Source organism: Cajanus cajan, chromosome 7 (assembly GCF_000230855.2).
Source record: "Cajanus cajan strain Asha chromosome 7, NIPB_CcT2T_4, whole genome shotgun sequence".
Classification (NCBI taxonomy): domain Eukaryota; kingdom Viridiplantae; phylum Streptophyta; class Magnoliopsida; order Fabales; family Fabaceae; genus Cajanus; species Cajanus cajan.
This window is the reverse complement of record NC_138523.1, coordinates 55,526,072-55,541,479: the sequence shown is the minus strand read 5'-3', so window position 1 is coordinate 55,541,479 and position 15,408 is coordinate 55,526,072. Positions and strand designations below refer to the sequence as shown.

Here is a 15,408-nt window from a genome sequence, read left to right as displayed (position 1 = left end):
TAATTTTTAATTAATTTATGCATTAATAACTTATATGCATTCTTTATGGAGTAAAATAAAAGTATATATGTTATAAATAATCAAAATTAGTGTATTAAAAATAGAATATTTTATTTTATTTTTATTTGTGTATAAAAATATTAAAGGAATATTAAAAAAGGAATATAAAGAAAGTAACTAGTATAGTAACCACTAATACTGTATGAAATGAGGTACTACGTGCTTCTAAGTTAAAAAAAAAAAATAAGAAAAGAGTAGAAAAAAAGGTAGGAAGAGTGGGAAAAAAAATAGTAGACATTTACTTTGTTTTTTAAAAACTGTGTAAGTATATAATAGTTATTTTGCTTTCAAATTTAACTCTTTAATAACAAATAAATGTATTATTGTTAGTGGATAAAAATATTAAAGTAAATATGTACATAAAAATGAGGTATTATCTTTATAATAATTAGAGGCATTGAGGTATTTTGCGCCTCAAATAGTTATACACAGATAGAATATTAGAAGGTTGGTGTAATTATTCAAAGATAATTTTTTTTATATATATTTGAGGGGTAAAATAATTCATTAAAAAATAAAGATTAAAAGCAATTACATATCTCCTTTATAATATGTATAGATTACAACTGATAGATAAATCACATGTAACTTATCCATTTCAAACAATCATAATTTTTTTCTTTCTTTTTATTTTGCTAGTGTTTTTTTAATCCATTCATGTCAATAGATTTTGTAACGATTCGGCATGTCTCTACATTTTACAACTTAACAACTAGAAGCGAAAAAAATAATCTATTACCTTGGTTATATGTGTGTGTGTGAAAATTCATCAACAACTGAAATAAATCCCTTTATTATACTACAATTATAAATATGCAATCATATATAAATTTAGTAATCTAGTACTAAAAGTATAAACTTATGTTATTAGTCAAGTAACAACTACAAAAAAAATGTTACATTAGGGTAGCTCAAAAATCAACATCACCATCTTCTAGCATGACCCACTAGACAAACTCCTCCTTCGACCTATCCATGTTTTACTTTTATACTAAGTATGATCATCATAATCAAATTACAAAAAAACATCCAAAAGTAAGTTAACATTCAAAAAAATATTTGACAAGTATAAAAGAATTAAACCAATTATATTACAACTCCACCAATTCAACATTTAGCCACAAGCTTACAACTCAACAACATGTTGACATGCTCAACTTATGGCACAACTATACAACTTATTAGCTTAACAAGTGAGTATCACATTTATTTAGCACAACACAGTAATCAACAAATAATTCTTATGTCAATCACGCCTAATGTAACAAAATTTAAGCTCGATGTAACAAAAACTTATAATCGATTCCATTTCAGGCAGAGAATTTTTGCCTAACTTATGTTTGACATTTTCTAGGCAAATAACTTTTGTCTTAATTATGTCTGATGCCACTCAACTAGGGTCCGACGTGACAAAGCCAAAGAACTCTCCTGTAATTTACACTCAATGCCACCAATTCTACTCCCAACAAGAATGAGACAGAAAATCTCTAGCTTGCATCACTTCCAATGAGATGGTGATTTTTACACTTGATAGAATCACCAATTTGGCTATCTTTACCCAAAAATCAAAATATACCAACATGTGATGCCATATATCACTACTACACATCATAATTAACTCATATTCAACTTTAGTTTCAATATGTAACCATTAATCATCAAATTCATCAATTTATTTTTCATAAGAACACATCAACAAAGCTTAAGACTCAATTCCAATCAACCACAACTCATTCGATTTATAAATATTTCAAATAAAATTTGGTAATAACAACATGAAACCAACAACCTTTCAAGTTTCCCTTACCTTTGATCACTCTGGATAGTGGAAGAAAGGAATGGAGTTTCTTAAGCAAAACACCACACGACTACACCACGACCTCTAATTCTCAGCTCTAAATCACACAAACAGTCACACAATTTACTCTTATTGAAGGAATAGAAGAAAATCTGTGAAGTCAAAAGAGATGGTTCTCCATGATTATAGAACCCTTCTCTCTAAACTTTACAAAGAAATAAATTTATGAAATCCATTTTCTAAGAAATATTTCATATACCTTTTCCTTATAAATCAACTTGACCTCTAATTAGAACCATTTCTAACAACTAAAAACTCTTAAAATTCCTAAGTATTTAAAGTTTTTTAACAATTAAATGTGTAATACTTTTAATTTCTTATGACTAACATTAAAAGTGTATATGTATTAATTATATTTTATTCTATATTTTTCTTTCGTTCTCTTTCATTCTTCAAATTGTATTTTTTTTTCAACCGTAAACTTTGATATACAAGTTAAGTTAAGGGACAAAAATAAGAAATAATATGTTTACAAATACATCATGTCAATAAAAAAACCACTCACTACACCAATTATCGATAATAATAATAATAATAATAATAATAATAATAATAATAATAATAATAATAATAATATTATTATTATTATTATTATTATTATTATTATTATTATTATTATTAGCATAAAAAGGCATTTCTTATTTTCTTGTATTTTTTAAAAATAAAATAAAAGTGAACGTTAACAATTAGAAGATAAACGGTTGTTGAATATTTGTAATTATAAGGATACCTTTTGAGTAATTTTGAAAGTGAGGAAAAAGAATAAAAATTAAATAAGATAACGTTGGAGAGAGAAGAATAATTTAAGAGATAATTATGGAAATGAAATTGTCTAAAAATGTGTAAAAAAAATTATCTTTATTATTTATTAGTAAATAAAATACATTATGTGTCTTTTTTTTTTTTTTTGTAATACTAACATCAGTAGAGATAGTAGACGGTTATTAACATATTAAAAAAAAAAAGACATATTAAAAACTTTTCTAACATTTGTTAATTGTTATTATACATTTTTTAAAAGTTAAAATTATTAATAAAAATATGTACATTAAAATAAGAAAATTTCTTTATATACGGTATAGATTAACTTTTGAAAAAAGAAGAAGGAATTATGTGTCTTGGATAATAAAATAACAAATAGTTTTAATAATTTATATGATTATTAAAAATTAGTTATAGTTATTAAAGATAAAAAGAAAAAAGAAAAAATAGTGGTAACTTCAAAATGGAAGTTATTATTGGTATAGATTTCAACCTCTCATCCTGTACTGGCGACACATAGGCTAGAAAAAATGGAAGTTCAAAATGAGAATAGTGGAGAATTATCATTGAAATTATTTATGTTATGCTATGGGGCCATTCAAAAGTGAAAAGAAGATAACCGTTAGAGTTCAGTACAGTGTCCTGCAGGGAGTGAGCATCATTTTGAAAAACTCATCATCTGTTTCCATTCCACACTCACCAAACCCTAACATTAGCAACACTATGCAAGACTTTTTGGGCTCCCTTCGCCGTTCCTTGGTTTTCCGACACGGTGCTGCTGATGATGCACCTTTTTCCGGAATCGCGGACAAGCTCGGCTCCGTCATTCGCAAATCGCGAATCGCACCTAAACCTCTGCCTCCTCCGATACGGTGGCGCAAGGGCCAGTTGATAGGTTCCGGCGCCTTCGGTCGAGTTTACATGGGAATGAACCTCGACTCCGGGGAGCTTATTGCCATCAAACAGGTCATTTCTATTTCTGTTTCTATTTCATCACTTTAATTCTCTTTGATTACGTTATAATTGTTTGTTTTCTCGCTTTATTTAGGTTTTAATCGCGTCTGGTAGCGCTTACAAGGAGAATACACAGGTAAAAATGTGGTTTCACTTTTACGTAATTTTAGTACTATTATTCTGCCATAGGTTACACTATCGAGCTTCATGAAAGTGGTTTTGGTGGTCATTGTGTGGAATGAGTGATAATGTATCACTGTGTGTAAAGCAATACTGCTCTTGTTTTGTGTAAGCTGGTTGATGTTCTTCGTGATGATTGATGATGTGGAAAATCTCTTTCTGCCTCGAGTCAGGCTAATATTCGGGAGCTCGAAGAAGAAATCAAGCTTCTCAAGAATCTTACTCATCCAAATATTGTTGTGAGTGTGATCTTATTATGTGACTCAGTATTTTCATTGCTTGGTGTTTAATAATGTAGTAAGTCAATTTTTCCCCTGTTTGCATTGTTGTTTATTTATTTTAGAGATACTTGGGAACTGCTAGAGAGGAGGATTCCTTAAATATTCTGCTGGAGTTTGTACCTGGTGGATCTATCTCATCACTCTTGGGGAAATTTGGATCCTTCCCTGAATCGGTAAGTTGTTATTAGTTTATTACTTCTTGAAGCACATAGACCTGTTACCCGTTGTGATTCCTTTGTTGCTCAATGTTTTTCATTTTTTTTTTCAGGTTATGAAAATGTATACAAAACAGCTTTTATTGGGCCTTGAATACCTTCACACTAACGGGATTATTCACAGGGATATTAAGGTAGTGTGCTTTTACTTTTAAAAGATTCTCTGACTTGGTGCCTGACTAGTTCCTCTATCATGTTGGTCAATGCGCTGTTGGATATAGGGTGCCAACATTTTAGTTGATAACAAAGGGTGCATTAAACTCGCAGACTTTGGGGCATCCAAAAAAGTTGTTGAACTGGTATGATGATACTGTTGATGTTATTAGTTATTTCATTATGATCTCACAAGCTTCTTGTGTAACTTGTTTCTGGCCATGACATCTGAAGTTTGTGGATTGATATAGGCTACCATCAATGGTGCAAAGTCAATGAAGGGTACCCCACATTGGATGTCTCCTGAAGTTATTTTACAGACAGGACATACAATGTAAGTGTATGACCAACACTAATAAAAATCAACCATAATAGCAAAAGTATTTTTGAAGGTTTATTTGTCACAATAAGTGTTTCCAAATAGAAGTACTTTTGTGTGACACGAAGAGAAAGGAAAGATTTATTTGTTGTGAGTTGTGACATGGTTGTTATTGGGAAATTCTCAGATTGTATTAATATTGAGGGCTGGACTGTTATACCTCTGCAAATACTAACTTTAATTTATTTATCGGGAAACTAAACTAGAGATAGAAAGATAGACTTTTGGGAGATTGATTAAAAGGGAATATTACAAAAGTTTTTTATGATATTCTTTCTTTTGCTTTGTTCCTCAGTTTGTTTCCTTTTATTATAAGGATCGACAACTACTGTATTTTGGTCAATAAAGATGTTAAGAACCTTGGGAGATCCACACCACAAAAGTCAGTTATTGTAGTTGGAGAGCCCAAGACCTTATAAATCCTACACTAGAATCCAATACTTCTAGTGTGGGACTCGAGTCCCATACCTTGCAATCAGATCCTAACAAAGTATAATTAAATTTAAGCCTTCAAAATAGTGAATTCTGGAAAATACAGCTCATTTCTAAAGCTAAGATCTCTGAAAACTTTGTTGCTCTAGCTATATCCTTGTTTTCATACTTCAACAATATTTAGTTCCGACTTTTAAAAGTATATGCCCTCATCATAACCCATAACCCTAAACTAACAAAATCTGTTAATACATACTAAGAGATAAGTTTGTCTTTTTTTTCTTCATTGAATATTTTCTGTCATGTCATACCACATCAGCACCACTTGAATCCTCCTCTTTAAGTGACAGATATATTTTTTTCCCCTTTTCGAAAGTTCATCTATTATGGATTCATTTTCCTGTTCTGGTACAATCAACGAGATCTTATAAAAGCCATGTGTGGACCAGATTTGGCTTCCCTTTCATTATTAATATAACACACAAAATATTCTTATTTATAGGTCTACCAAAAACATCATAATAATTTACGGATTATATTTCATATTTGAACAATAAAAGATATAGTAGTGATATTTAAGCTACCTTTCTTTACATATTAAAATTCTAATTCAGGATGAATAATGAAGACATTTTTAGAGAACTTTGATGATGTTCTATATTAAGAACTTGTATTTAGGGATAAAATAGATTTGCCCTTAAACACGGACCTATGACCTTACCTATTTAAATTTTGTTCTCATCAAACCTATTTAATAAAAAGGTCATTTTAGACTTTTAAAAAGCCTATTTATTTAAAAAGATCAGACTTAAACTATTATGCCTAATAAGTCAGTTTATTCATCTATATGATATAATAAAAATAAAAAAATAATATACTTATTAAATTATTAACAATATAATTAAATAAATAAATTTGTAATATAAAGCATCAAATTATCAATATTTTTGACATTTTCGCTATGTTTTGCATTCTCTATTCATATGAAATTAAAAAATAAAAAATAAAATATATAGTAGTAGCATCTTCATCTGTTTTTTTCCTTCATCTTCATAGCTAGTTATTTAGAATTTTTTTTTTTATAAAATTATCTTCTTTCATCACATTATACGTGAGTGTATGTTAGTGTACATAGGTGTGCGTAAGTTGTCCATCTTATGTTAGTTTTTTATTTTTTATTTTAAACTCTAAATTTTAATAATAAACTTTTTTTATCATGTAAATTCAAAAAAGACTCACGTGTATTTAAAAATAGACTTGTTAGCTTATTTAAAATTGTTTATCGACTTATTTAACATTGTTAATGTAAAATTGACTTTTAAATAGGTTAATAAACAATATTAACTTTTAAAAAGGAGTCAGATCTATATAAAAATAAAAACATGATAGATAACAGGTTAGATTTTGACTTTAATTTTATAAAATGGGTCTGATCTGTATATTCAAAATCTGGTTTATTCCCATCCCTAGTCATATTGTTACACTTACACCTATCTTTGCTGTCATATTAATCAGAATAAGACATTCACTTATTAATTTCAAACTGTGATTATTTCACATTACTACTTTGTCTTACTAGGATGTCTAACGGAACAATTCTTGTAACGGAAGGTTGATACTGGCCTTAACTTGCTTCTTAATGTCAATTCCTCATTATGAACATCCAACTCCATTCCTCACCTCTAAAGATTCCTTTCCGGACAAAGCTTCATTAACTTGCTTCTTAGTGGTTTGAGTTTTTTAAATTTGTTTATGATTCATGAAGTATGTATTTAGAAGTTTGTTTTTTTTTTTCTTTTCATTTGTTGGAATGAATTTGAGAGAAAAATCATTTTTGAGTTTCAAATTATTGAATTGATATGTCTTTCTTTCTTTAAGAATCATGTGGATTTCAGTCATTGCCAAGGACTTCAAATGGCTTGGTAAAAGCCTGGCAAACAGATAAGATTCAAACTTGTAATGCAGATTATGGAAATAAGTTTCATTAAGCTTGTTTAACTTCTGGAAAAATCTGAACTGACCAACAAAATGAATAATGTATTAAATATTAATGTTTGATAATTTCTGATAAGCTTTGGGATGAGCTTACTTTCTGTCATTTCGTTAAATAGATTTGATTAGAGATATACGTTGTTCTTGGGATGGAATCTAACTTGTGATTTTTTTAGCTCCACTGATATATGGAGCGTTGCATGTACTGTGATAGAGATGGCCACAGGAAAGCCTCCATGGAGTCAACAGTATCCCCTGGAGGTACATGAAAGCCTCACCAAATATAGTAATCTAATTTTATTATTGACTTTCATGGGTTGATCTGTGTTTGTGAGTGCATATGCATGTGATTGGCTATTTAACATTTTTTCACTGAAACTTCTCTTTTTCTTAGGTTTCAGCTCTTTTCTATATTGGGTCAACTAAATCTCATCCACCCATACCTGAACATCTATCTGCCGAGGCAAAGGATTTTTTGCTGAAATGCTTCCATAAGTGCGTACATATGATGCTTTTACCATTTCTTTATAACAACTATTTTATTCTGACTGCATTTGTTTTTGAAAAGGTCAGGGATACAATTTGAGGGTGTTAATGTATATGATATAGTTTGAGTTCTAATCACTTGGCATCAATTTGTGTTGACAGGGAACCAAATTTAAGACCTTCTGCATCAGAATTGTTACAGGTATTCTGCACATTTTTTTCCTCTTCACCCAACTTATGCAATATTCAATTATGATCACATACTGTCAAGGATTGTAATCAAGAGAGAACTCATGCACTCGGAGAAAGTAAAGCTTGCAATAATTAATTTTGGTAAAAATGAATGAAATGAGTGATTACATATGGTTTCGGTTCAAATATACATAAAGCCACCAATAACTGAAGTTAAGTGAAAGGGAGAACAGTTATAACCAACAATTAAGCTAACAACTAACTAAAAGTGTATGAGCACCTCAAGTTGGGAAGTAAAGGATGAGACTAGGATACGCGTTCATGAAATTAGATTCTAGGGAGGGCTTTGGTGAGTACGTCTCTAGGCTCTAGCTGTGTTGTTGAGGGGGTGAGCGGACGAGATTCAGAAATCCAAAATTGACATGTTGCCTGGTAAAATGGCAGTCGATGTTTATGTGTTTGGTTCTTTCATTGGCAGTGGGATTAGTGGCTAGTGTTATTGCAGATTTATTGTCTCATAAAACCATAATGCATGGCATGGAAATCACAAATGAACACAGTAGTTGTTAATCCAATGGAGTTCATTGGTTAAGCATTCAAGAGACCTGCACTCTCCCTCTGCAAAAGATCTGGCTACTTTGGCCTGCTTCTTAGATTTCCAGGAAATTAAGGAACAGATAGAACCCTGTAGTTGACTTCCTTGTCACTTGGCAGCTACCCCAATCAGCATCTACATTAGCAGTGAGCTTGGTGGAGGAGGACTGAGAAGGAAATAGAATGCATTGACCAGGAGAGGCCATAAGATATTGTAAAACGTGATGCAATGCTTGCAAATTTGGTGCTTCAGGTGCTGACATAAAAACTAGCTAAGTTTGTTCACAGCAAAGGTGGTTTTTGGCCTTGGCAAGGGGACCAGGAGGGGCCATGGTCCCCCCATTTTTTTTTTAAAATGGATCAAAATTACTTTAAAAATGTTTTTTTGCCACCTAAAATTTATAAAAAAAAAATTATAGGTTGATAGATAAAAATCATCATGTTAGTTTACATTTGTGATAAGAAAAATAGAGAAATATATATAGGATTGATATATAATGTGCTAGAAAGAGAGATACAAAAAGTATAAATGATAATGAATTATTTATAATGTTAAGTATTTACATTAAAGTGTTAAAAAAAAAATCTTGGCCCCTCTCAAGACAAAGTTCTGGGTCCACTCTAGAGGCTCACCGTCAATGTCATTGAGTTTAAGGTTGGGCTACATGAGCAGGTTTGCAGGCTTAGCAGATGCAAAACCAGTGAATGGTGTATTTCTGTTGGCAATATAGATGAATGTCTTTGGATAACTTGCCTTTTTGTAAACCCGGGAAAATTTGAGATCACCCAAAATCTTCAACTTAAAAATGTTCTGGAGCATGGTGGTGGTTTGAGAGATTAATGAAGCATTGGGGTTGGCAATGGTAGTGTCATCTACATATACAAGTAGAATGAACATGTTATAAATTGATCCCATAGTGAAAACAGAATGATCTGCACTGGATTGAGTGGACCATATGCACCTCTTCAAAGATTCAGAAACGCATTGTTAATGTCCAGTTGCAGCACCAACTTTTCTAAGCTGCAATGGAGAGTAAAATTCTGACAGCAGTTAACTTATCCATTGGTGAGATTTCCACAAGGTCCAATAACAGCTTGCTGCGTGTAGCCTTTGGCTACTAAATGGGACTTATGCATGTCAATACAGCCATCTGCCTTAAACTTATTATTGAATATACAATCAATTTTCTTTTTCATATGCTCTAAATACCATATCAAGGTTAGTAATCAAGAGAAACTGTTAAGGATCCAATTGCAATGTATGGGGCTTGAGTCCCACATTAGAAGTATGGGATTCTAGTGTGGGATTTATTAGGCCTTGGGCTCTCCAAATACAATACCTAGCCTTTTCGGTGTGGTTCTCCCAAGTTTCTTATCAAAAACCTCATGAATGCAGAGAGAAAGTGAAGCTCTTGTTAACTGATTTCAGTAAAAATGAATTCAAGGAATGATCATATGTTTTTGGTTCAAATATACATCAAGGCTCAAGCCACCAATAACCGAAGTTAACTGAAAGGGAGATCAGTTATAACTAACTGTGAAACATACATTTGAATTTGTTTGCATTTTTAACTTAACTTTTCCTTCAAAATTATTGTAGTGAATCTGCCTTATTTATTATCTGCAGCATCCATTCATCACGTGCGACTATCATGGATCTCATTCAATATTACGTAGTTCTATCAGGGTTAGTGTCCACATTTTGAGTATATACGATGCAAAACATAGACCATATCTTCCCTTGCTTTTTATCAACTGTTTATTTTTCCTCTGTCAGGACTCTAGCCATAAGATGGCAACATATGGGATGAACTGTAGAAACTTGTAAGTATATCTTCTCATTTCTGTTGCTTGTGAAACTTAAAATGGGTATGGAGCATCAACCAGGAAATACCATATTGGTTCTGCAGTTTAGATTCTGTCCAGGGATCAACTTGCACAGGCTTAAAGGATGTTTGTCGAATAGATAGCATAAGGGTCTCAACGGTATATCATAAACCAGGTTCCTACCAGAGAGCAGACAACGATGACGATGACATGTGTCGAATGGATGATGATGATTTTTTGATTGATTCATCAGTAAAATCTGAATCTCTATTGGCTTCTGATGTTATGAAGGTGCCAAGTTTGTTTTTTGTTCTTCCACTGCTTTAGTTGTTTCATTTCATAAATAGTGATTTTTGAACACGATATATTTGCTGGAACAGAGTTGCAATCCTATGTGCAAACCAGTGGATGACCAGCCCTGCAATTTCGATGAAACTCAATATTTGGGGAAAAGCAGACCAAACTTGTCCCAAGATCAAACTATTAATAAAACTATCAGAACTTTCAAAGCATCTCTGAGGGTAGAAAATGAATTCTCATTTTCAAGTGAGCCTCCAGGAACTGAAGATGACGATGAAGTTACCGAGTCTAAAATTAGAGCCTTCCTAGATGCTAAGGTTCTATTTTTTAATGAGATCATATATTTCTTGACTTTCAATATAGCTTTACTCAATGATTTCTACCTTTTTATATTTGTTTGCCTTTTTCTTTAAATCTAGCATTGTTAGAATTAGAAACGTTCTTTTTCTTTAATGATTTACATTAGGCCCTTGAACTGAAGAAGCTCCAAACACCTCTTTATGAAGAATTCTTTAGCATATCAAATGCAACCATTGCTCCTGCTCCCATTGCAGTTGCACAGAGTAATGTTATTTCGGAATTCTCAAATGTAACATCAAGAGGCAGGTCTCCTGGTTTGGCTTGGAGACGATTCTCAATGGTTGGCAGTGTTAATCTTGCAAGCTCTGGGAGTCATAGCAAATATCGATCAAAGCTTAGTGGTGCTCACTGTCGACCTTTGCAGGAAATTCAGCCATCTGAGCCAAATGAATCAAAGGAGGCTCTTCATGATGATGGGCTGGAATCATTTAGTGTAAGGTATGTATCTAGTTCTTGGCAGTGGCTGTAATGTTATTATTCTACCCATGTACAGAAATTGAAAACTAAGAATATTTGCAACTGCAGCTCAAGATTCTCTGAGAGGCAAAGGAAATGGAAAGAAGAATTGGTTGAAGAGCTTGAGAGGAAGAGAGGCAAGTTTTCTGTTTTATCTGTCAATTATGAAATGCAATTCGCCTTTTTTTTTGTCATTTTTGCAGATGCGAGGACTTTGGAGAAATTGATGAAATTTATAAAATGCTTTTTTCTTCTTCTGAAAAATAAATTGTTTTATGCATTTAAGAATTTGAAGCTTTATTATTACTTTCAACAACTTTTTTGCTTTCACCTTCATATATACCTTCATACTATGTAAAAGTTGATTTTTTTGTTGTATCCAAATGGAACTATGTTAAGATTGCTTTTTAGCAAACTTACCCAAATAAAAACTTATTCTGATTATAATTAATTATAACAATAATTGGATAATCTGATTTTCACAGCTGCTCCAAACACGCTTAGAATAGTCTTTGGGAATTATAGATACCAGGTCCCCATGATTATAAAATATTTATGTATGAACATGCTAAAAATCATCATAGAAGAGTATTAGATACCATTCCTGCTATTTGGTCAGCTGCAAGATGAGTTATCAAACCCTGCACTCTTATCTCTTCTTAGCAAAGAACGGGCATTGTGAATGTTTAAAAGAACTTGGAAATGTCCATAACAAATGGACTTGGGCTTTTCCCTATGGAACACTCGTTGAGAGTTTAAGAACCTTTATCTTTTAAAGATTGGTCCCAACTCCCACCAAATTTTCGGTTTAAATTAGCTAGAGCACAAAGTTTAGAAAATTTTGAACAGTTAAGCTTGTTGGAAAATATCAGAGGACAGAATATAGAAATATTCATGTTCGTTAGTAACCAACCTACTTCTGGAGTGCAGGTGGAAGTTTGGAACTGATTACCTTGTGGGTTTATTGTTCTCCTAGATGCGCATTGCACCGTTTGGTGGTGCTCACCTGCTGAAGCCTTCCAACTTGTTAATGTAATACTATAAATGGATCTCTAATTACTAATACAACATTCATTTCTTCAGCATTTATCTCTTTTTATGTTTAGTTACAAATTATTCACTTCAATTTTACAATTTTAGCTTAGTCTTTAAGTTTTACTTTTGTAAATTGAGTTAATCACCTATATATTGGTAGTGTATAAGTGATTAACTCTTTTAAATTACCCATCTGAAATACAACATTCCTAATGTATACTTTTTTAATCATAAATGGATCTCTAGTTACTAATACAACATTCCTAAAGTGAAGATACGATTTACAAATTATTCACTTCAATTTTACACTTTTAGCAAATTACTCCTAAACTTTTATTTTGTAAATTACCCATCTCATCTGAGATACAACATTCCTAAAATTTCAATTTAAGCATTTAGTTGTATACTATTTTCATCATAAATGGATCTCTAATTACTAATACAACATTTCTTCAGAATTTATGTTTTTTATGTTAAATTGTGAATTATTCACTTCAATTTTACATTTTTAGCAAATTTCTCCTATTGTTTATCTGGGGAAAAAGTGGTGGATGAATAAATGATAAAAGTTCACGCAAGTAAATTATCAAAATTAAAACTTTAAGGAGGTAATTTTCCAAAAGTCTTAAAGTTAAAACAGGTACCTTCATTGCTAAAAAATGAAAATCCAGATATTCTATTTGAAACGCAACCTGCAAGGCACATGTTTGTACATTGAAGTTTGCTGACATTACGTTTTGTCTTGAGTTTTATCTTGTGTAAAAATAATCTTAAACTATTTCTGAATTAAAAACCTTTCTTAATTTATCCTTTATTGTTTTTGTTTTGGTGTACATTTGTCCCTTTATTTTTGTTATAGTTATATGAATTTTTTTTAGGAACATGACAGTTGCAAGTATATTGCAGAGATGATGCGTAAGGCTGGAATTGGAGGGAAGATTACATCTCCAAAGGATCGCAAATTTTATGGTGATTGATCGATTAGTATAAGATTTCCTATTCAACGTGACATTTCCTTTCAGGGAGAAGAAAGTGTTTTTCCTTTGAAGTTGTTATGTAATCTTACAACGTCATCAAATTAGATGCTGCAACAAGAGATGGAAATAATTGCTCAGCAGAAAAATGATAAATTAGCAGTATATTGATTTCCTTCTCTTTGAATATTTTGTCAATTGAATGTAATATAGCGGGATATGCATATAGTGTACTGAGTAATGTATAAAATATATCATTTCTTAATGAAAAAAAAAAAAAAAGCAAAGAAAATTTAATCCGAGTACTAGAATTGAGTACAAAATAATGTGTGCTTACCATTAATTTACTAATTTATTTTGGCTGAATAGAATTCTTTGAGATCATTTATACTTATTGTAAAGGGAATATAATTTGGGAACTACTCATTTCATCTCCACTTTTTAGTGAACATTATACCCCTTCAAATGTAATAAAAAAAAATCTTTTTATATTCTTTTTAAATAATTATCTATAATTTTTAATATTTATCTGTGTATAATTATTAGAGACACGAAATTTCTCAGTCTTTTTAATAATTATAAATGTAATTGTTTAACAGGTGTAACTCCTCCCTATAAGAGGATAGGTTTAAAATAAGGTAAATATGTCTGATTTGCAAACTAACATAAGGTGCTAGCATTCCTTTTCTTCACCCGCTAAATAAATAAGAATGCCACTATATCTTGTAAATTATTATAAGATGTATTCTTTAGGTATTTTCATAACTAAAAACTTTTTTCATAAATGCATGTGTGAGGTCGGATTGAAACTAAATCTTCGGCGAAATAAAATGCATTCTATTTCATTCCATCAAAGTCAACTTAGGACTTTGAATGCAATATTTTTTAAGTCCCAGTGCGTGCATGTGATATGCACATTTGAATGGCCAAAAGCCACATTCCTGTGAATCATATGGAAACCACTGTTAACAGACAAGAATCAGAGGAAAAAATTCCGACTCCTTAAGCAGGGAAGGGGAGTGGAATGTCCTGGCAGTGCCGTTCACATGTAAAATACAAAGGAACGTCAAATTTGGACTTTGAATTCAATTAAATGAGGGTTAAATCACATGGAAACAGAAAAATAATTTCCTGATACCATATTTACTTTCATACTTGGGAGGAAAAAAACGTGAGAATGTGCTAGACACACGACACCTTTGACTTATAATTTCGAATTAGAAGAGACTATCTATAAGGACATTATTGCTTTGGGTAACGAAGTAGTAAGGGGTTGTTTGCCTTTGAATTGCGATGTTATTTGCGGGTTATCCTTTGATTTGATTGTGCTTACCAAATTAACCACAATTTATGATATTGGACCCTTCTTGCCTTGATTTTTCATGAAAAAAATATCACATTTATGTTCTTTTTGTTCCCCTGATATAATGGTAGGGATCTTTTGCGATCTACAAATCCCGTTTCATATTGGTTGTTGGGGTCAAAAGAATAGCAAAAGATGCACTTTTTTCCTGATAATTTTTAATTGCACTGTTTTGATCAAAGTTTTCAGCAAGACCCCCAAACAGCGAAAGAGTGTGATTGAAAAGAAAACTTTGGGAACGAGGGGCTGAATTTTGTGTTGTAAGAAAGGACGAAACTAAATGAAAAGTTGTTTGTGCGGGATGATGCCAGGTGGACCTGTCTTTTTCTCTTAGCTAGGATCGGATAAAAGAAAACCTCCAAACGTGAAAGACCTGGATTCTTGGTGGATCTACATGATCATGAAAAGATGCATGAAAATATCATTTCTAGATTGGGAGAGAGAAATTAACATTAGTAAATATGAAAAGGACGTTACTTTCCGTGGACCAAAAGAATAAAAAACTTTGGGCTTTAATTTTATGAAGCTCACCCCTTTTAGGTGGTTTTATAATTT

General features: G+C 31.7%; 1 protein-coding gene across 4 annotated transcripts; it reads left to right on the top strand.

Annotated features, from left to right (window-relative positions):
- Positions 1–3,195: 3,195 nt before the first annotated feature.
- Positions 3,196–13,589, top strand: LOC109794823 (mitogen-activated protein kinase kinase kinase NPK1). Of its 4 annotated transcripts, none has more exons than XM_020354265.3 (18): positions 3,196–3,646; positions 3,729–3,770; positions 3,988–4,053; positions 4,158–4,268; positions 4,364–4,444; positions 4,532–4,609; positions 4,715–4,797; positions 7,443–7,527; positions 7,661–7,761; positions 7,915–7,954; positions 10,166–10,225; positions 10,316–10,362; positions 10,449–10,656; positions 10,746–10,982; positions 11,132–11,463; positions 11,551–11,618; positions 12,412–12,513; positions 13,423–13,589. In XM_020354265.3, exons 1-17 carry the CDS (start codon positions 3,269–3,271, stop codon positions 12,492–12,494), a joined length of 2,100 nt encoding a protein of 699 aa, XP_020209854.1. In that variant the 5' UTR covers positions 3,196–3,268; the 3' UTR covers positions 12,495–12,513; positions 13,423–13,589. The 4 variants fall into 4 exon arrangements, with proteins under 4 accessions (XP_020209854.1, XP_029126486.1, XP_082916281.1 ...); XM_029270653.2 differs by having other exon boundaries at positions 13,395–13,589; XM_083060155.1 differs by lacking the exon at positions 12,412–12,513 and having other exon boundaries at positions 13,395–13,589.
- Positions 13,590–15,408: the final 1,819 nt, after the last annotated feature.

Excerpts from the sequence above, each read along its gene's own strand:
- LOC109794823 (XM_020354265.3), top strand. The coding sequence starts at position 3,269 with ATGGGGCCATTCAAAAGTGAAAAGAAGATAACCGTTAGAGTTCAGTAC. Across the intron at positions 10,226-10,315 it reads TATTACGTAGTTCTATCAGG|GACTCTAGCCATAAGATGGC; the intron begins GTTAGTGTCCAC and ends TTCCTCTGTCAG. Across the intron at positions 11,619-12,411 it reads AGAGCTTGAGAGGAAGAGAG|GTGGAAGTTTGGAACTGATT; the intron begins GCAAGTTTTCTG and ends TCTGGAGTGCAG.